General features: G+C 42.6%; 1 protein-coding gene across 3 annotated transcripts in view; it reads left to right on the top strand.

Moving 5' to 3' along the window:
* megf9 (multiple EGF like domains 9) overlaps positions 1-22082 on the top strand; it is a 60607-nt gene that overhangs the window by 6198 nt on the left and 32327 nt on the right. For all 3 annotated transcript variants that reach the window (XM_022746683.1, XM_022746690.1, XM_022746675.1), the window contains one exon: positions 2711-2915. In XM_022746683.1, the coding sequence (XP_022602404.1) occupies positions 2711-2915 (205 nt within the window). The remainder of the gene's footprint in view (positions 1-2710; positions 2916-22082) is intronic.

Below are 22082 nucleotides of genomic sequence, written 5' to 3'. Positions count from 1 at the left end.
TATATCATAACATTTCTATTATTTATGTCATTGATTAAATCAAACTTAGAAATAGTCTTCAAGAGAAACTTTCATCAATGTGTTATTGTACGATTACAATACTGTGCATGTTGCTTTTGTTAAAATTCATACCAGACATGCTCCATGAAAACCATCAACAAAGTTAAAGCAAAGCTTCATGCATAACTTAATTTCAATTTAAAAACAGCATTCATTTCAACAATCTACAACACTGGAGAGGTGTGCAAAAGAATGTAATAAATGTCGGTACAGGTCTTGTTCCACTGTGGATAATGACACTCTCCTACCAGCTTCAGCCAGCATCTTCACAAGGTCTTTTGCTTTTGTTCTGGGGTTGATACGCACATTTCGCACCAAAGCACGTTCATCTCTGACACAGAACCCGTCTCCTTCCTGAGCGATATGATGGCTGGGCATTCCCATGGTGTTTATACTTGCGTATAATTGTTTGAACAGATGAATGTGGCACTTTCAGGCATCTGGAAATTGTACCCAAGGGTGAACCAGACTTGTGGAAGTCCACAATTCTCTTCCTGATTTTTTGGCTGATTTTTTTTATTTTCCCATGATGTCACACAAGGAAGCAGTGTGTTTGAGGTGCGCCTTAAAATACATCCACAAGTGTGCCTGTAATTAACTCAAATGTTGTCAATTAACCTATCAGAAGCTTCCAAAGCCATGACATCATCATCTGGGCTTTCCCAAATTGTTTAAAGGCATAGTAATCTTAGTGTATGTAAACTTCTGACTGTGAAGAAAGTAATGAAAAATTGTCTAAAAAATTCTCTCTCTCATCATTCTGGCATTTAGCAAATTTAAATAATTTTGGTAATCCTAACTGACCTAAAACAGAAAAAGTGAGAAAAAAAGGTTATGTGTCTTTTTATACAGTGTATGTAAACTTCTGGTTTCAGCTGTATTTATTCTCTATTTGTCTTTTATGGTCACACTGTTTCTCTGTCCTCTGGCCTGCTCTCTCTGCTCTCCAGGAGAGACGGGCCTGCAGATGTGTATCTGCAGGTGTGTATACACAGACACACAGAGTGCAGAGCCGGACACAAAGCCAGATGTAAAGATAATTGAAGATTACTGGAGTTGTTCAACTATCATTGAACTTTAATGCAAGTGCAATAAAACGTAAAAGGCCAAAAAGAACTTTATCCAACCACCTGTTCAACCAACAACATACAGAAAAGAGATATTTTCATCTTTCTGTGCCGACTCCCGGTGTCTTTTACACAACAGCATTGCGCTGGTTAAGCTAATAACGAACAGTTAGGAAACACTATCGCAAAAGCTGTCTGTAACTGATTATCATACTTCATCATGAATCTTAAACCGTGACAGATTGTTGTAAAATGAGCAACTGGCTGAAACAAACCAGAACAATCAATCCAAATCCTGTTCTGAATTTATTCTTTAAAAAAAACCCCCAAAAAACAGTCATAGTCTGAGCTAAATCAATAAGGATATGGATAAGATAAAGATAAAATCCTAACTATACCATCCCTAAAGCTGGTTAATGTCTGACTTTGGGAGGATTAGCACATCACAGTTCAAATCCCTTCACACTAAGTTTTGTTTAACCAGTTATTTTGTGATTATTATTTTTTGTGGCGCGTAGTGAGATCAGTCACAAACGTGAAGAATTACTTTATGTAAGTGTTGTCTGTTCATTAGTAGACAGAGCTTTTGTCCTTGTAGCTGATAAATACTCTCATAAAGTCATAAAGTTGTCTACTGCTGCCTGAAAATTTACACTGAATAAGTGTTTGAGAAAATGTTTAGGCCTGAATCTGGGATTCTTGGTCATGCCAGCATGTCATTTAGATTTTCTGGAGAAAAATTCATTTTTTTGATTAATAGACTATTCGACTAAATAATCGATAGATTAATTGTTAGAAAAATAGTCGTTAGTGGCAGTCCTAGTTCTTTAGTTCTTTACATGTGTGTACATGTCTTTCTATAATTGTGAGACCTCATTTAGATGAAAATTATTATTGTGAGGTAATTTCGGCCAGTCCTGACAACTTCAAAGTGCTTTTTGAATGTTAAGCTTAGGCAGTTTCTAGCAACACGCAGACACATACATTGACAGACACACAAACCACCTCCACCTTTGTATATTAACTGTAAAAGTGTCTCAACGTAGTAACACAAGCTTTTTGGCGGCTCTATGTAGACACCCCTACTGCCACACACAACAATACAAACACACAAATTGACAGACACACACAAGTGCACAAGTGCAGTTGCTGCCCAAACCTTCACACAACTGACTGTAATTGGCTAATTTGAGTGATTGACTCAGGGCATTTTTTAATGTTGTCCATGTTGTTAGCAGGAGAAATCTAACTTTATTGCAGATCAACTTCTGTGTGTATACATGTGTTGCTATGGTTGTGGGGACAAATTTAGATTAGAAACCATCAATGTGTTTGGCCAGTCCTTGCAATTTCAAAGAGCCTTTTGGGGGATACCTGCAGTGACTGAGGTCAGAGTTAGGCACCTTGGTTACGCACCAAGCAGCAGGCAACATTCTAAACTTCTTCAGGAATTTTCTAGTTGTAATTAATGTCACAATAATGTAATGTAATATTCACACATGTAGGTCTATAGTTGTATCACTGTCAGTGCGTCTCATGCAGTATGTCTTCCTGTCGCCCCCCCACCCCCCACCCCACCTCAGAGAGCTTTTGCAACTGCAGCAGTGGCGGCGAGGGGATTATGGATCCAGACGAGTGTGACAAGGTCACCGGTCAGTGCTCGTGTGTATCGGGTTACGCAGGTCTGCAGTGCGAGGACTGTGAAGAGGGACACTTCACCAACGGCACAAGCGGCTGCCTGCCCTGCGCTTGCGACTCCTTTGGCGCAGTTAACCACCTCTGTGACAGGTGAGGCTGCTTCCTCTTCCTCTTCCTCTGGCTGCCATATTGGAGCTATTTGCTGTAGTCAACTGGAGAGTGTTTGTGTCAACATGAGTTAACCATATTATATTTGTATTCAGAGGTTCCAGAGGTCATTATTATATTTACACTGGAACAGGTGACTTTGTGGATTGTACATTGTTTTGTTTGTATGGCTGTAAATGAATTTGCCCTACCTGCCCAGCTCCACATCTCACATAGAGCCTGTCAGAGAGCAGCTGGTGAACATGTGTCAGGGGAGGTGGTGGAGACCAAACACCTCTTATGATACATATATAATATATATAATATGTAGATGGTGTGTTTACAGCCAGTTCTGCTGCTGCAATGTAGCTTAAACAATCACTTTTATTTTTTCTGGACCAGCATCAGAACCTGGTGAAACCAGATCATCTGATCATCTAGTTGCCATTGGATACGGCCCCACCACTCAGCTGTCTGCTCTTGGACTCAAAGGTGCAAATGGCTTCCATACAGATTCACTCAGAAACCATGTGATGGTTTCTGAGTGAATCTGTATAAATATAAATACACTGAATAAGTGTTTGAGAAAATGTTTAAATAAATATCACCAAACTGTTGCCATGGCAGCCACACTGTGGGTTCACTCAGTAACACACCTGACACAATCCTTCTTAGACAGTCTGACCCTGACTGCTGCTGACCCTGTTAGCCTAGCTCCTCCTCAGGAGCTCATCATTGTAAACTGCACAGATTTTCACTGTCTTAGTCTAGCATGCTAACGTATAGTGCAAATTAGCACAAAATACAGTTGAAGCTGATGGAAAGATCCTTAGTTCATCAGCTATTTGGTCATAAACCTACTGTATGTACCAAAGACCTGATGGTTGAAAGGTCAGAGTCAATAAAGTGATTATTGTTAAACTTTCTCTCCAGACATGTTTTAAACTCTGTAAAAATCCTCTGCTGTGATTCATATTTAGTTGAACATGTTTCCACACATTAAACTTGGTCTGCAGCTCATCTCCTCTTACTTCCTGGTTGAGAAATGTGGATCAAGCCTTGTGCCCTGCTGACTACCTGCTTCCTCCAGGTTGACAGCTGAAAGAGCAGAGAGTATCGAGATGGTCAGAGGAGGAAACATCAGAGAGCCTCAGTCAGACCCATACTCAGATGAGGAGTCTGTTGAGACCAGAATCGGAGACTAGCGAACAGATCGGAACGGTTAACGTAGTTAGCATAGTTTATTTGCTTATATTGTTTGTTAGCTTGTAACTGGCAATGGCTGACACAGGGTTAGCGGTTGTGCTAATGCTAATGCTCGCCCTCTGTACTGACAAGGTTTAAGGTTTATTTAGCTCCCTCCCCCATCCCCACAAGTTGACAGGATGGTTCCTTAGGTTTGTGATGTATGAACCCTGGCTATCTGAATCTTTTTTTATGAGACTTTGGTTCACTGCAGTTCAAGGTGGAAACACTCAGTCATGATGTTGATGATTATTTCACTCATCATATGTCTTGTATAAAAACATATTATGGATGTTAACAAGGTTTAACACTTGATTTTCATCAGAGGGTCTTTAATGCTGAGGTGTGTGTGTGTGTGTGTGTGTGTGTGCGTGCGTGCGTGCGTGCGTGCGTGCGTGCGTGCGTGCGTGCGTGCGTGCGTGCGTGTGTGTGTGTGTGTGTGCATATTTGTCAAGATGCTTCTTTAAAAGCCACAAATGAACCTTGTGGTACGAGGAGAGACGGCAGATTCATCTGACGACTATGAACGATCCATCTGTTAGTTGTTGACATGTTTGAGACCAAAGTGGTGAACTGAGGGCTACAAACAGATGCATGCTGGGTAGAGAAGGCCATCTGTTCGCCTCAGTGTGTGTGTGTGTGCATATTTGTCAAGATGCTTCTTTAAAAGCCACAAATGAACCTTGTGGTACGAGGAGAGACGGCAGATTCATCTGACGACTATGAACGATCCATCTGTTAGTTGTTGACATGTTTGAGACCAAAGTGGTGAACTGAGGGCTACAAACAGATGCATGCTGGGTAGAGAAGGCCATCTGTTCGCCTCAGGTATCGAATCATAACATCTCATCACACCTGGCAAAATTTCCATGTGATTTAATTTGCCCATTACCCCAATAATAAAGTATTAAGAACTAATGAAGTCAGGTCATGATGCACCTGCAGCTGTGCACATGGACGCATGGACATTTCACCTGTATGTGTTGAAGTGGTTGAATAAAACTATGGGACTGAATCTTGTCTACTCCTGTGGTTTCAGGCGTCAGGAGCATAAAGGCTCGAAAACAAACCAGTTCATATGATGTGTCGTTGACCTCAGCAGAAACAGAGTTTCAGAGTCTCAGAACCTGCTGATGTGTTCACCTCCACCTGGCTGCAGTCAGGTGGTCCTGTTCTGTCAGAGCATACTGAAACCTGTAGTGCAGTCGGCCTTTTACCTGTGGTGAGGTCTGGCTCAGAGTCTGTCTTTCATCTCATCCTAAAGGCGTTGGATGGGATTGAGGTCTGGACTCTGGACTCCTCCACAACAAACTGGGAAAACCATTTTATCATAGACATGTCTTTGCACACAGTGGAAAAACAAAAAACTGTTGACACAAGGATGGAGAAACATTATCATCTAAAGAGGTCTTGTAAGATTCTCCTACATTGGAACGAGCCCCAGAACAAAAGTAGAGGGCGCAACAGGGAGCCACACAGTGTAGGATGAATGTTGGTCAACAGGAGGAGCATTAAAGTGATAGTTGTGGTTATTAGACACTGGGTTGTGTGAGGTAGTCATGTAGTCAGTGTGTTACCTGCAGCAGGAGCACCGGTACACTATCAGAGTGAGGAGCTGCTGTGGGTGGTCCAGCAGAAAAAAACGCCCACTGAAACAATCCAGTATCTGTTTCAATGTAGCTTCATGTAGAATATTTTCAGCTCTTTATCTTCCTGTCAGACCAGTACTTTCAGGTCAGCTGAGTGAATCAGAAAGAGCTAAATTTCACTGTGTTCTGACAGGAAGATAAAAAGATGTTATACATGAAGAATATTCTACATGAAGCTACATTTAAGCAGATGGGATTGTTTTCTGCGGGCATCTTTTAAAGTGTCTAACAGGTTTTTTTCTGCTGGCTGTTGGTGTGAAGACCCAACATGGGGATCTATGCCTGGCTTCATGTTGTGACGTGATGATGACTCTGAGAGCGTCCCCTGCATGTTTGAGTCACTGTTTGTGTGGAGAGCTAAATCCACACCATCCAAGTATAGCTGACATGATATCCCAGGGATATTTCAGCCTGGAGGACTGACTGTAATAGAAGACCTATTTTCTGATGTTGAAACATCAATATAAACCAGAACTCTGCTGCACTTCCTTCTGATGTCATGAACAATCACTTCAGTTTGATCAGTTTTACTTTTCCCTCCTCAGTGTTGAACCTGCTCTTTAACAGGAGTCCATCATCAGTAACTCAGCTCTTTATCAGGCCTCAGGTTGTTGATTTACTCACCTTCCACAGGAATCACTGATAATGACGCGACCTGTGTTCACTTAGTGGTTCAAAGTTCTCCTTGCGTGTGTGTGTGTGTGTGCGTGTGTGTGTGCGTGTGTGTGTGCGTGTGTGTGCGTGTGTGTGAACATATACAGGGGACATATAAAGATTTGACTGATAAACTGCCTTATCTCTGGGACTGTTCTCAGGCTTGAAGATTCTTTTTTGTCAGTGCAGTCATGTTTATTTGTTGATGAACGTAGTTGAGCTTATATTTGTTTGATACTGTAATATGCAGAGTCTGCTTCTTCAGCTCTCATGATGTTTGAGCCAATGACCATGAACTGTGCTCTTTTACATTGGGTTTATTGGATGTGGGACATGAAGGTATTGAACCGGGGTTTGGGAAGATAAATGATAAAGAGTGAGACACATAACAATCTGAATGGCTACAGTATTAGGATGGAGACGAAATGTCCATGGACGGGCAGTCTCTGCTGGGGGGTATGAAATGGACACATGTCCTCACCTCTGCATGGCCGGTCAATCACAGCGTTCAGTGGGAATGTGGGTGTCTGACGGTGTATACTGGTTATACTGGTGTGCTGTACAGTCATGCTAGCAGCTATGTGAGGCTACACTAAGGCACAGAGATGGTATGCTAACCTATTTTGCTAACAGTGACAGTGTTAACATGCTGATGTTTCAGGTGATGTTTAGTAGAGGTTGACTGAGGGGCAGGGCTTAATATATAATGTTGTTTTAATCTATACAATATAACATAACATATATTTAATTCAAAGCAGTAACGGCTTTAGTTCAGATTTACTGTCAGCATGTGAGAACCATGTTCATATCAGGGTGCATGAGAGTTAGTTTTCACTAAACTGAAGCATATTTTTTTTTTAATTATTTTTGATTTGATCTTTATTTATTTGTACATAAAAACATAATAAAAACAATTCATGAGCAGAGAGTCCAAAAACAATTTACAATACAATTTAAATAACAAACATAATAAAAACTAGAAAATTCCTGGAGAAATTTTGAATGTGCCTGTTGTTTGGTGTGTGTACTTCACTCCTCATGTTTCAATCTGTACAAAGGACGTTACTTTCAGTTTCATTCATGCTAGAGACTTATCCTGACACTGACCTGGCCAAAATGACCTCACAATAATGGTTTTTAGCCAAAGTTGTCTTCACAATTATAGAAAGACATGTACACAAACGCAAAGAACCACACATCAACACACACACAAGTACACCGCGTTGATTTACCTTAGAGTTGCGCTCATAAAGTTAAAAGGCTAAGAATTAATGAGTTTAATTAGCCAATCAGAACAGCTTCACCCATTTCTGCCCAGTAACACCTGCTCCTGAACTTGTATTGTAGTCAGTGGGAGAGATGGAGGGTACTCCCATCATTTCCTCAAAAGTACAGTAAAAGATATCAGAATGAGACCAAGACTGGGTGATACAGGACAAAATCTGTAGGTTGGAAATTGTGGGATTTAAGAAGAGTTTGTCTAACTTTTTGGCTGACTGAAATTATCAGAGATGGCAGTTAGAGTTCGCAATTAGTGAGTAGAGCTGTGCCTAAAGTAACACGGCCGACATTGCTGAAGATGTAATAAACATCACAATCCTATACACTTAAGTTACAACAACACCGCACTGAGCGAGAGAAAGGAGAAATGGAGCGAAAGGGAAGCTAGTGCTAACTGCTAAACTAAAGTAACTAGCTGTAGATCTGAACAGCATGTAAACAACTTCTGAGTTAGTGAAAGTCGCTAAAAGGAGCAGAGAGCTCTGGGGCTACACTAGTTCTGGAGCAGAACTAGTGTAAGTTTAAATGTACAGTAGGTAGTTAGAGACTGTGATGTGAAAAACAGCAACATTAACTGTGTTCAGACAGAGCAGCAATAAACTCTACCAGTAACAGAAACTGACTGGCGATGGGACACCACACTGACGTCACCACATCACCACGTGAACGGCTTCACTAGTATTAGTGAAAAGACATCAGTAGAAGTAAATCACTGTGTAAAAATTTTGTCAGATGAAAGAACAAAGTAAGTCAGTTAAAATGTTTCTGAGTAAACATGTTACTGCATTACATTTGAAAATGGGGAGAGAGGAGTAAAACATGCTATAGGTTGATGATGATAATTCGTTCGTTCGTTGTCTCCCGCTTATTCGGATCTGGGTCGCGGGGGCAGCAGCCTCAGCAAAGAGGTCCAGACAGCCCTCTCCCGAGCCACTTCCACCAGCTCCTCCGGGAGAATCCCGAGGCGTTCCAAGGCCAGCCGAGAGATATAATCCCTCCAGCGTGTCCTTGGTCGACCTCGAGGTCTCCTCCTGGTGGGACATGCCCGAAACACCTCCCCGGGGAGGCGTCCAGGAGGCATCCTCACCAGATGCCCGAACCACCTTAACTGGCTCCTCTCGACATGGAAGAGCAGCGGCTCTACTCCGAGTCCCTCCCGGATGACCAAGCTCCTCACCCTATCTCTAAGGCTGAGCCCGGCCACCCTGCGGAGGAAACTCATTTCGGCCGCTTGTATTCGCGATCTCGTTCTTTCGGTCATTACCCAAAGCTCATGACCATAGGTGAGGATTGGAACGTAGATCGACCGGAAAATCGAGAGTTTCGCCTTCCGGCTTAGCTCCCTCTTCCCCACAACGGACCGATTCAGCACCCGCATCACTGCTGACGCCGCCCCAATCCGCCTGTCGATCTCCCGCGCCATCCTACCCTCACTCGTGAACAAGATCCCGAGATACTTAAACTCCTCCACCTGAGGCAGAGCCTCCCCCTGACCCGGAGCGGGCAATCCACCCGTTTCCGGCTGAGAACCATGGCCTCAGACTTGGAGGTGCTGATCTTCATCCCAGCCGCTTCACACTCAGCCGCGAACCGCCCAAGCGAGAGCTGACGGTCGGCGCTCGATGAAGCTAGGAGGACCACATCATCTGCAAAAAGCAGAGGTGAGATCCTCCCGCCACTGAACCCAAACCCGTCCACCACCCGGCTGCGCCTAGAAATTCTGTCCATAAAAGTTATGAACAGAACCGGTGACAAAGGGCAGCCACCCCTCACCGGGAACAGGTCCGACTTACTGCCGGCTACGCGAACCAGACTCACACTCCTTTGGTATAGGGACTTAATGACCACTAACAAGGGGCCATCCACCCCATACTCCCGGTGTGCCCCCCATAGGGAGCCCCTGGGAACATGGTTGTAAGCTTTCTCCAAATCCACAAAACACATGTCGACTGGATTGGCAAACTCCCATGCTCCCTCCAGCACCCTAGCGAGGGTAAAGAGCTGGTCCACAGTTCCACGCCCAGGACGAAAACCACATTGCTCCTCCTCGATCTGAGGTTCAACTATTGACCGGACCCTCTTTTCCAGTACCCTGGCATAGACCTTACCAGGGAGGCTGAGGAGTGTAATTCCTCGGTAGTTAGAACACACCCTCTGGTCACCCTTCTTAAAGATGGGGACCACCACCCTGGTTTGCCACGCCAGAGGCACTGCCCCCGATGTCCATGCAATGTTGCCAATGTTGCAGAGGCGTGTCAACCAAGACAGTCCTAAGACATCCAGAGCCTTGAGATACCCAGGGCGGATCTCATCAACCCCCGGGGCTATTCCACCGCGCAGTTGTTTCACTACCTCAGCGACTTCTGCCCCAGAGATTAGATCATCCATCCCCAGGTCTCTTGGCTCTGTTTCCTCCACGGAATACGTGTTGGTGGGATTGAGAAGCTCATCAAAGTATTCCTTCCACCGTCCGACTATATCCTCAGTTGACGTCAGCAGCTCCCCGCCCCCACTGTAAACAGTGTGAGCGAGTTGCCGCCTTCCTCCCCTGAGGCGCCGGACGGTTTGCCAGAACCTTTTTGGAGCCGATCGATAGTCTTCCTCCATTGTCTCACCGAACTCCTTCCACGCCCGAGTTTTTGCCTCAGCAACTGCCACGGCTGCACTCCGCTTGGCCCGCCGGTACCAGTCAGCTGAGTCCGGAGACCCACAGGCCAAACATGCCCTGTAGGCCTCCTTCTTCAGCCTGACGGCTTCCCCCACCCCTGGTGTCCACCAGCGGGTACGGGGGTTACCGCCACGACTGGCCCCAGCTACCTTGCGGCCGCAGCTTGCAACAGCCGCCTCAACAATAGCAGAGCGGAACAAGGCCCATTCGGACTCAATGTCCCCCACTGCCCTCGGGACGTGATCGAAACTCTGCCGGAGGTGTGCGTTGAAAATCATCTTGACGGGTTCTTCCGCCAGGTTTTCCCAGCAGACCCTCACAACCCATTTGGGCCTGCCAGGTCTGCGCGGCGTCTTCCCCCGCCATCTGATCCAACTCATCACCAGGTGGTGGTCGGTTGACAACTCTGCTCCTCTCTTCACCCGAGTGTCCAAAACATGCGGCCGCAGGTCTGATGATACGACTACAAAGTCGATCATAGACCGGCGACCTAGGGTGTCCTGGTGCCAAGTGCACCTGTGGACATCCTTATGTTTGAACATGGTGTTAGTTATGGCCAAGCTGTGACTAGCACAGAAGTCCAATAACTGAACGCCGCTCAGGTTCAGATGGGGCAGGCCGTTCCTCCCCACCACACCCTTCCAGGTCATGCTGTCATTGCCCACGTGAGCGTTGAAGTCTCCCAATAGGACAATGGAGTCCCCTTTCGGGGCACTTTCCAGCACCCGTCCTGAGGACTCCAAAAAAGGCGGGTAGTCTGAACTGCTGTTCGGCGCATAAGCGCCGACAACAGTCAGAACCCGATCCCCGACCTGGAGGCGCAGGGACGTAACCCTTTCGTCCACTGGGGTAAACTCCAACATATAGGCAGAGAGCCTGGGGGACACCAAAAAGCCCACCCCGGCCCTCCGCCTCTCACCCGGAGCAACTCCAGCAAAGAGGAGAGACCAGCCCCTCTCAAGGACTTGGGTTCCGGAGCCGACGCTATGTGTCGAGGTGAGGCCGACTATATCTAGCCGGTATCGCTCAACCTCTTCCTGATTCCGCGACTCTTCCTGCAGGTGTGAGCCCACTGGGAGCGGAACCATGTAGCCGGTTCGGGCTGGGCCCAGCCGGGCCCCATGGGCCAAGGCCCGGCCACCAGACGCTCGCCCACGGGCCCCAACCCCAGGCCTGGCTCCAGGGCGGGGCCCCGCTGTCCCTCCGAGCCGGGTACTCGGGTTCTTGATATTTCTCATCATTAGGATCTTCTGAACCGTTCTTCGTCTGGCCCTTCACCTGGGACCAATCTGCCTTGGGAGACCCTACCACGGGCAAAATGCCCCCGACAACATAGCTCCTAGGGTCATTAGGGCTTTCAAACTCCTCCACCACGGTAAGGTGATGGTTCAAGGAGGAGGATGATGATAATATTTGATAAAACTATAAAATGAAAGAACATCTTTAGGTTACCAGATATATCAGTTTTATGGTGAGAAAAGCAATGAAATCAACCAATTAATTGGTAATGAGTCTAAGTAGCCAATAAGAATCAGCTTTGTCTATTTCTCCCCAGGTACTGCGTTAGTAGCGTGTGTGGGGGTGTGGGTGTGGGGGGTGTGGGTGTGGGGTGGGGGTGGGTTGGAGGGGTATGTGTTATGGAGTAGAACTAGTGTAAGTTTAAATGTAACAGCAGGTAGTTCAACATTAACTGTATTCAGACATAGTAGCAATTAACTCTAATAGTAACAGAAAAATGAATGGAGATGAGACACCACACTGACGTCAGCACATCAACACGTGAACGGTGTCACTACTATTAATGAAAAGACATCAGGAGAAATAAATCACTTTTGTAAAGGTGTTACTGTGTTACACTTGAAAATGGGGAGAAAGGGGTAAAAAGTGTTATAGGGTGATAGGATCAATAATTGATTATAGCCACAAGCTGTAATTTGCGGGTTCTAACTGCTTTGCGCTCCACCGAGAGAAACAGACGAATTTTAGCTACCTAATGCTTTGGTTGACCTACTTGCCATATCAACCTGAAGATATCCAACAAGTTTTATGATGATTGGATAAATGGTTAATGAGTTATGGCCAATATTAGCTAAGCAAGATCTTTTTTAACATGGCACATATTGATGAAAAGGCCCCGCCCACTTTCATCAATCAAGATGGCACTTCAGATTTTCTTTAATAGTCCAGAACATGTCTTAACTTTGGTGAAAATTTGTTCACCAGATTTTGAGGTACGTATTTTTGGCATGAGAGTGCATTTTGACCGATCTTGCTCATTTGTAATTGTAATCATAATTTGTAAATTTGTATATTCATCTCTCAAGGCGGTCTACCAAATTTGGTGTTTCTAATCTCAAAATTCATAAAGTTTTATTCATTTTACTGTATTTCTAAGACAGTATACCAAATTGTATGGTATACCAAATGGTATTGATAAAGTAAAAATTCTAAGTTCTATTCATTTTACTGTTTTTAATGTTATGCTTATAAGCTCAAAATCCATAATGGTAGTCACTATTATCACAGAGCGTTTTTATAGAGAATATTAAGCTGTAGGTGTGAGGTAAATTTGAACATGATTTTACCCTTGTTGTGGCAGGGGCAGCATTTCAAATTTTTCACAATTTTGACTGTAAATTATAGCACCACCATATGGCCGAATGGGATCAAATTTTTTGTTAAACATTCACACACCATTTGGAGTTATGATACCAATTTAACGTTACCGTTTACCGTTTGTCTGGCTTGTTCCACCTCTCTGCAAATTGAGCAAAGGTTTAACATGGCACGCCCACTTTCATCAATCAATATGGCACTGAAGATTTTCTTTTTTACTCCAGAACATGCGTCCTAATTTTGGTGAAAATCTGTTCACCATATTTTGAGCGACGTATTTCTGTATTTATGGCGCCCCTTAGAGGTCAGGCTCAAAATGCTTTGGTAGGCCTACTCCCTGTCCCGTCCCGAAGATATTGACCACTTTTTATGATGATCGGACCAATATTTAATTAGTAGTGGCCAATATTAGCTAAGCCCCGCCTTTTGTGAAGATATTTTTGTTGATAGCGGCCATGTTTTTTCGACTGATCAAATATATATAGTATACCAAATTTGGTGTTTCTTATCTCAAAATTCATAAAGTTCTATTCATTTTACTGTTTTTCAAATTATGCAAATTAGCAAAAAATCTATCCAGATGGACTTTGTAGTTCAATTGGCTGTTTTGTAGAGCAAATTGAGCTAGACGTGTGTAAAAATTTCAAGTCCATTAGACAAATGGTGTGAGGGGCGTGGTCTTTCCAAAATTTTACATTTAATCATTGATTACAGAGCCGATTGCGCTCATACTTCTTGGGCCTGTAGCGCACATCTTTTCCAGTTATTTGGCCAAGTTTTGAATTTGTATTGTAGTCAATTGGAGAGACGGAGGGTACTCCCATCGCTTGAGGTTAAAGTTCAAATTCTGTAAGTCTTTGTGCTAACATAGACACATTCTATGAAGTAAGACAAATTTCTCTACTATCAAGGAAGCCATGATGTGTGAAGACTGAAATATGTGGCCTGAACATTCTGTGCAATGCACATCCACTATAAAATCTGAAACGGACTCAAAATGACACAAAACATAAACTCTAAAGTCTTGTGACCCGTTTAACATAACAACCATTTTTCTATGTTGAAGTATGACACAGCAGTAGAGCTCCAAAGTTTGTTGTTTTGAAGACGTCTCCCCATTCTTTGTTTATGGGAATTTTTTCACCTTTTATCACCATTTAAGTCACCATGGTTACTCATTCCCGATCAAGCTGCACGCATTGATATATACAGTATATTGTCTTGGTCTTCAGTGCTATTGCATTGCAGGTACATAATAAGTCACAAGGAAAATTTTAAACATATAAGATCAGCCGTCCCAAAACTGTCTCACACCTGTCCCATGACCATCCCTGATGAACTTCCTTCAGGTTAATGAGCTGACTTCTCTAATTGCATCGTTATTCAGTGTTAATGATTTTTTCTCCTGTCACTCCAAAGATCATGTGATGTAGCTTGGATACACAGTATCCAATATCAGTTATAACTGCTGTGTTTGCTCCACTGGGCATCGTCTGTGCGATATTTCTTTTCACTGTATACAATGTAGCGTTAACGCCATAATTTAGAATTTGCTCTCGTTGAAAGGGGGCATCAGACCTCTGGGAGGACAACAATGAATTATTTCATTGATTAAAGTTATCAATCTCATATCAGAAGCCATGACTTCTCAATTCAACGTATCTCCAGTCTCTACATTAAAGGAACACAACAGGACTACAACTGGATGTAAATGAATAAGTTTATTATCTAAACTACTCACTACAGTGTAAATGCAACATGTAATAATCATAAAGACGAAAATAATAATGAAATGAGCTGTGTGATGAGTTGGCAATGGTAGGAGAGAATATGTTATGGCTATACACTATGGCTATACAGCTAATGATCACTACATTTACGAATGAGATTTGATGATTCAGTATTGTTATGTTTCGACAACAACCCAGTCATGAACAAAAGGTAAGACCGACCTACTGTGAGTTGTAGCTGGAGACCCTCAGCTGGAACCCAGGTGGCTGTGGTTGCCATGCTAACCCTGGAGGTGGATTCTCCTGGAGGCTGTGTCCCGTTATCACAGTGACAGATTCTGCTGGTGTCTCAGCGGTTCAGCTCTGATGGAGTTTGCCAGGAGACTTTCTGTCTTGGGCACCCCGAATTTCTGGTAGGCTTCTCTGCAGGCGGTTGTGGGCAGATGTGTTATCTGCTGGCGTCTCTTGCAGGCTGATGCGAAATAAACTCTCATGCACTTCACTTTGGCTAGATAAATTTAGAGGAGACTGGCATTGACCAGATGGCTCTAAATTGTCCAAAATCTTCAAAAAGGAAAACTTGATAATAATTAAAAGTTACTGGCTCATGTTTCAGGGGCGTTACTCGTCTTCTCCTTTGTTTCAACTTAAAGAAGAGAGTAATTTCCCACAGAGCTTTTGAATACTTTAATTCTAGAGTTTACCTATAAACTCGCAGATCCGTCTTCCACCATGACCATTAAACATTAAATGAAACTAGAAAATTCCAGGGAAATTTTGAGTGCCACAGGGGCTACTGCCGGGATAGGGTTAGGGTAAAAAATCTTCTCCGTGTCACTGTAGCGATGACATCACGCAGCCCTTGGCTGTCAGAGGTCAGGTCAGGAGCTGCCGTTGCCATGGCAATGTGAAAATCTGCCCAGAATTTGGCTTCTACATGGCTTCAAACAATTGCAAATTATGAGAAAACCGTTACTTCTTAAAATGAGTGAGTAAGCTCAGTGCGAAGACAGAGTGAGATTCTTTTGAAAGAAAAAGACGATTACATTAGGTATCAATGAGAGTGAGACAGGTATTGCTGCCGGACTCGGCACCCCCGTTTAAATTTTGTGCAGACCCTGCCTGTCAAAGTTACATTTTATGAATCCTAACAACTATGTCTACATTTTGAGAAAGAATTATTTGTCTCCTTTTTACGGTTTGGCCGTGAGCTCGAGTTAAAAATAAAAATAAAGGTTATTTTTTACTGCTTCACGCACCCTAGCCAACTGACGCTGTCACTCTAACTTTGAAGAAAAAGTGATTTCCACTCCTCCTTTGAGTGCTCATAGTTTGAAAAGTTTACATGTAAAAACAGTTGTTGTGTTTTGGAGAGAGCAGAAGTTTTCCAAGGTATGAGAGAGCTGGGTGACTCAGAAAAAAGGTGAAATTATGTAGAAAAAAGGTAAAATTTTGTGGGTTTCTAAAGAAAATTCCAATGCATTCCTAATGCATTATTTATTCCCAGTATTTTGGGAATAACTTTGGGAAAAATTGGAATTTTAACACCAAAAGTCATAGCACCTCTTTCGGGATCAAGACGCACATTTTGATGTATATATTACCGGGGTTTTCTCAAAGCTGCGGGACGAGTTACCTGCCAAAATTTGGTGGAAGAATAATAATAAGCTCCGCCCGAGGCACTCCTCTCAGCTATTCTAGCTGTAGAGGAGTGCCTCAGAGCTGAGCACCCGTGGCACTAATAAGTCTGAGGAATATTGGCTCCGCCCCGAGGCACCTCTCAGCTATTCTAGCTGTAGAGGAGTGCCTCGGAGCTGAGCACCCGTGGCACTAATGATCAAAGACATTGTCTTAAAGGTACATGTTACAGTTCAAACATTGTATAGGATAGAAGTTTGGGATTGAACTGTTACATAGAAACATCCCATTAGTTACAGAACATATATTAAATTGTATATTTCGTCATTAGATCTGTGTCTGTGAAGAGTGTTCTACTGGTCACTTCTCAGAATTGGAATGTGGGATGGTTTATGACTCATATCTAGAGAGGGACAGAGGAAGGGAGCTGTGTGTGTGTGTCTGTGTGTGTGTGTGTCTGTGTGTGTTTGTGTGTGTTCATGTGCATGGCACAGAGAGGCCAGGATTCACACCTTAGTGATAATCACTCCTTTTGGTGTGAAACAATTTAATATCAATAGACAGTCCCTTTGTTACAAACTGGAGATTTTGCCTATGTTCTCCAGTTGCCTGGTGTCCATTTGTTGATCCTCTGGAGCTGTTTCATAGTTTGATTGTGGGAAGAGTAACAAAGTGTCAGTTTTGGGTCCATAACTCTGCATGTCCTTACAATGAACTTCTTTAATGGCTTGTGACTGATGCCAGGCCAGGTAAGTCCGCTACAGCAATATGAAAGGCGCCTCAGTCTAATGAAATATTGATTCTGGATGCAGATTTTTCTGCCTCTGCATCATATGCCACTCTGAATCAGTTGCAGTGGCTGTTTGATATGATTTTATTTACAGAACAGTGATACAAAGTGTTTTATTCTTCACGTTAATGTCATGATAATAAACTTCAGTCAAACCATAGAGAACATGTACTGAAAAAGTTTGAATCATTGAATCTTCAGTTGTTTTGTGTTAAAATGTTTTCATGTGTGCAGGACTCGTTTTACGGCTTTAAAACAAACACTCACCGCCACTGAAGCATTTGATTGAAAATGTGCTGCTGCCTGATCAAGTGGAAACAGTGAGCTGATTGTCATGTGCACTGCAGGATCAGCAGCATCGTGTACCAGCAAAACCAGTGAAGCGGTGGTGGCCCCCTACCTTTGAGGAGATGTAGTCTTATTATCTGTCCATTCCTCCATTAGGGTTCTAACCCTGAAAGTCAAAATTGTAAAAAATTTGAAAGGCTGCATCCGCCACACAGAGTCCCATGATCTTCAAATTTACTTCTCGGCTACAGGTCAATATTCTCTGCAAGAAGCCTATGTGATAATAGCCACCACCAATATGGATTTTGAGCAGATTAGCATAACATTAAAAACAGTAAAATGAATAGAACTTTCTAAATTTTTACTTTATCAATACCAAATTTGGTATACACTCTTGGGTAACTGAGAGGCACATTTCTATTACAAATGAGTGAGATCGGTACAAAAACATTGCCGCCATTGACTGAAATGTCTTTGCAAAGGGCGGGGCTTAGCTAATATTGGCCATAACTCATTTACCATTTGTCCGATCATCATAAAACTTGGTAGATATCTTGAGGTTGTTATGGGTAGTAGGTCTGCCAAAGCATTAATGAGCTAAAATTGTCTGCTTGTCTTGGTTGAGCGCAAAACGTTTAGAACCCGCGAATTGCCACTTGCGACTATAATTATTATTATTAATTGTCTTCTGCCATGACTCAAATTACTGTAAGCTGGACTGAGTGAGAAACATGAAACTTGGCCAAATAACTGGAAATGATGTGCGCTACTGGCCCAAGAAGTATGAGCGTAATTGACCTCATGGTTGCAGTGTAATTAAGGCTCAAAAAAGTATTTTTCATAGGGCCACGCCCCTCACACCATTCGTCTGATTGACTTGAAATTTGACAGGGAGTAAGCCAACCGAAGCATTTTGAGCCTGCTCTCTAGGGGTTCCATAAATACCTACAATACTTACCTCAAAATCTAGTGAACAGATTTTCACCAAAATTGGTACACACATACATATATTCATCAATATTTGCCATCTTAAGTCTTTTCTCAATTTTCAGTGAGCTGGAGCAAGCCAGATACACAAAAATTGGTATCATAACTCCAAATGGTGTATTATTGCTTCACAAAAAATATTATCCCAAAAATATTATCCCATTTGACTATATGGTGGCACTATAGTTAAGAGTCAAAATTGTTAAGGAGGGTCCAATCATCGTCAAATTTACCTCACACCTACAGCTTAATATTCTCTACAAAAAGGCTCTGTGATAATAGTGATTACCATTATGGATTTTCAGCTAATTAGCATAACATTAAAAAGAGTAAAATGAATAGAACTTTTTGAATTTTTATTTCATCAATACCTAATTTGGTATACAGTCTTGTGTGACTGAGAGGCACATTTCTACTACAATTGTGCAAGATAAGTCGAAAAACATGGACATCAACCAAAATGTCTTTGCCAAGGGCGGGTCTTAGCTAATATTGGCCATAAGTCATTACCGTCTATCTGATCATCATAACACTTAGTAGATATCTTCAGGTTATTATAGCAAATAGGTCAACCAAAGAATTAGGAAGCTAAAATTCGGCTGCTGTCAGTGTAAAACAGTTAGAATTCTTGAATTGCCGCTTGCGGCTATAATTTATATTCCTTTAGTCCGTAAGGATCCACAGATCACACATCAAAAGGGTTTTTTCATCAAAGTATTTAATCATGAATATCATACTGCAGACTATTTAGCGACTTTATTTGCAGCACTTCTCTCCGCATTTCATTAATTTCTCTCCTTCCTGCTGCATCAGCGGCTGTGTCAGCGAGTGTGATTGTGTTTGTTAGCTATCTGACTACACAATGGAGGTCTCCGAGCGAAAAAACGAGAATTCTTTCAGTTGGAGTAAGCCCTGCAATTGGTTAGTGTCTCTGTCAATCATTTTAGCTTGAAGACGGGCGTCTGCCATGACCAATTAGACCAAAGAAGGAGGGATGGGCACTTTTGGGCCGATGCTGATTGGCTGTGAGAGGTCTGAGAACAGCTGAGAGGTTGCAGTAGGAAGTATATGAGACAGAGAAAGTATGTTTTCTATCGTTTTACTTGAAAAAAAACACATAAAAATATTAAAAAATAAAATAGAATTATGTCTATTTAAACTACCCACGATAATATTGTATATTGTGATATTTGTGCTGGACTGTATCGAGATATTACATTTTGGACATTGCCCAAGCCTGCTATCAACAACTCCTAAGCTTCATATTTGCACATTGTATTCTTTATAGTCATTTTGTATTCTGCCCTTGCTGCTTCCCCGGCGCAGCTATGCAGATAGCGAACTCATCCACTGCAGACACGTGAACGTCATTTTAGGATTTTATTCACAGGCCCACAGATAGACAGAGTAAAAACTGTAAAAAAGCATAAATCACAATTAGACTTGCCTTTCTTATTAATAAAAAAGAATAAACACAAATATACAGGTAGCAAATAAGAGCTAATAAGCTTAGTCAACACTACCTACAGATGCCTGCTAGATACCCGCGCATGTTAGCATGCTATGCTAGCGCCATGAAGCTAACACTAAATAAACGTTTTTTCATAAATTATCTAACATTCCTCACAAGTCATAAGCACTACATAAATGAACAAACTTACGAGTTGTGCTCACAGAAGACGTTAAGGACCTCAAATCGACAACAATAATGTAGTAAAATGACAGGAGAAATAGCAAATGTAGTGAACTTTCACTTCCTGTGACTCGCCCTTTTCTCTTTCTATTTCCTGTTTGAACCTTCAAACTAAAAGCATGCACGAAATAACCTAAAACGTCAGAAGTAGACAAATTTAACCCTTCACCAAATTAAAAGGCTCTGAAACGCTGCAAGAGCCAGAACATTTTGCATTGACCATATGTATTGATTATGTATATAAATTGATTTGTGGGGACATGCGGTAGCCTAATGGTTAAGGCACATACCACAATAGAGATGTTCCAATTACACTGGATCTATTTGTTGACCACCAACTGATATCTTTATCAGTGTCACATGACCTGTTTCCACCTTGTTATATGTGTTGTTCTTCCTCTTTCTTCACACTTAAAAAACTCATATTGAGAAACCATAGATTTTATCTCTCTTCCTTGCACATTTACTGTCATAAATACTTGGACATGTCCACACTTGTGTGGAGCCCAGCATACTCTGCCATGACTCAGGGCCAGCAGAGGAGAGATCAGAAGTCCTGCTGCTTGGCTGCTGAACAGACCCTGTCAAGATTTGTCAGCTATGCAACCAAACCTGCTTAGTGTAGTACCGGGTTTATTTCACCTCTCAATAATTAAACTGGCAATCACTTCCCTGAGAGCGTTTCTACCACGGCTCTGATCCAATACTGTTGCCACGGCAGCTGCAAAATGGGGTTAAGCTTCATCGCCCATGAAACACTGACCTACTTGACGCACAGCACCGGGCAAAACAATAACAAACCTTCTCCCTAGTCGAGAGGGGACGAATTAACACTCAGATTACTGAATGGTTTCACCATCTCATTCGCCTCGTTTACATCCCTCTGTTTCCCCTCCGCTGCTGCAGCGTGAACCTGGGGTGTATGGAGTCATAGGAGTGCTGTTAAAACAATAAGTCTGTAAACGAATGAGAAAATAATGTGGAAATATAAAGAGGAATAAATTAGTAAATTGAATGTGGAAATATAATGTGAAAAATGCTTTTTCCCTATGCTTCTTCTATTCCTTGAAGGGCCAAGCTGTTAATCAACTGGCTTTGGGCGGGCTTTCCTGCCCAGGCTGAGGGTGGATTCCTGCACACATGAATTCAGCTTTGACAGGTCAGGACATTCTGCCTGTGTGTGTTTGTGGCATCCACAGACTAAAATGGTTAGAAAATAAACGTTTTTCTAATTTGTTCATTAAGCCTTGGCAGGGAAGCCGGCCCACCGCCAGTTGATGGACAGCTTCATGGAATAGCAAAGGCAATAGGGGAAAAGCATTTTTTTTCTTTATATTTCCACACTGATTTTATTCTTTTCCAGATTTATTCTTTTTATGGCTCTCTTGTGACTCCAAACTTCAGCCTCATGTCTTAGCTGCTCAGTAGACTCAGATGACAGATTGACCTGCAGGTTACTGACTGACTGATATGGAGTGATTTTTCAGTCTTTATTATTATGAGATATTTGTTAATGTACAGAAAACTTAGCCAACATCAGTCCTGATTTTTGTTATGGTGACAGGACTGATGTGAAATCTGGAAGCTTTTCCCTCTTCCCTCTCTGTTAGTGTTTTTCAGAGATGACTGAATGATTAGCTGCAGTTCAGAGGTTTGATTTCCTACAGGCTGTAGTCCATCTGGCCTTATGCTGCATGTGGCATAGGATCCAAAGCAGGAAGCAGATTTTACTGAACCCTGAAACTATCTGCTGGTGAAGAGCAGAGACAGGACAATGTAAACCAGGACTGCAATGCACAATTACTGTAATTATCGGTAAACTGCTAATTATTTTTCAAATTTTTCTAATTACCTGTGAAAATGTGTATCATGCTTAATTCAGTTTTCCCAAGTCACCACAAAACCTCTAAAGCAAAAGGTCCAGTTCTGTG

Source organism: Seriola dumerili, unplaced genomic scaffold (assembly GCF_002260705.1).
Source record: "Seriola dumerili isolate Sdu_G_001 unplaced genomic scaffold, Sdu_1.0 BDQW01000008.1, whole genome shotgun sequence".
Lineage (NCBI taxonomy): Eukaryota > Metazoa > Chordata > Actinopteri > Carangiformes > Carangidae > Seriola > Seriola dumerili.
Note: the sequence above shows the minus strand (reverse complement) of the source record. Positions and strands in the feature narration are given on the sequence as shown.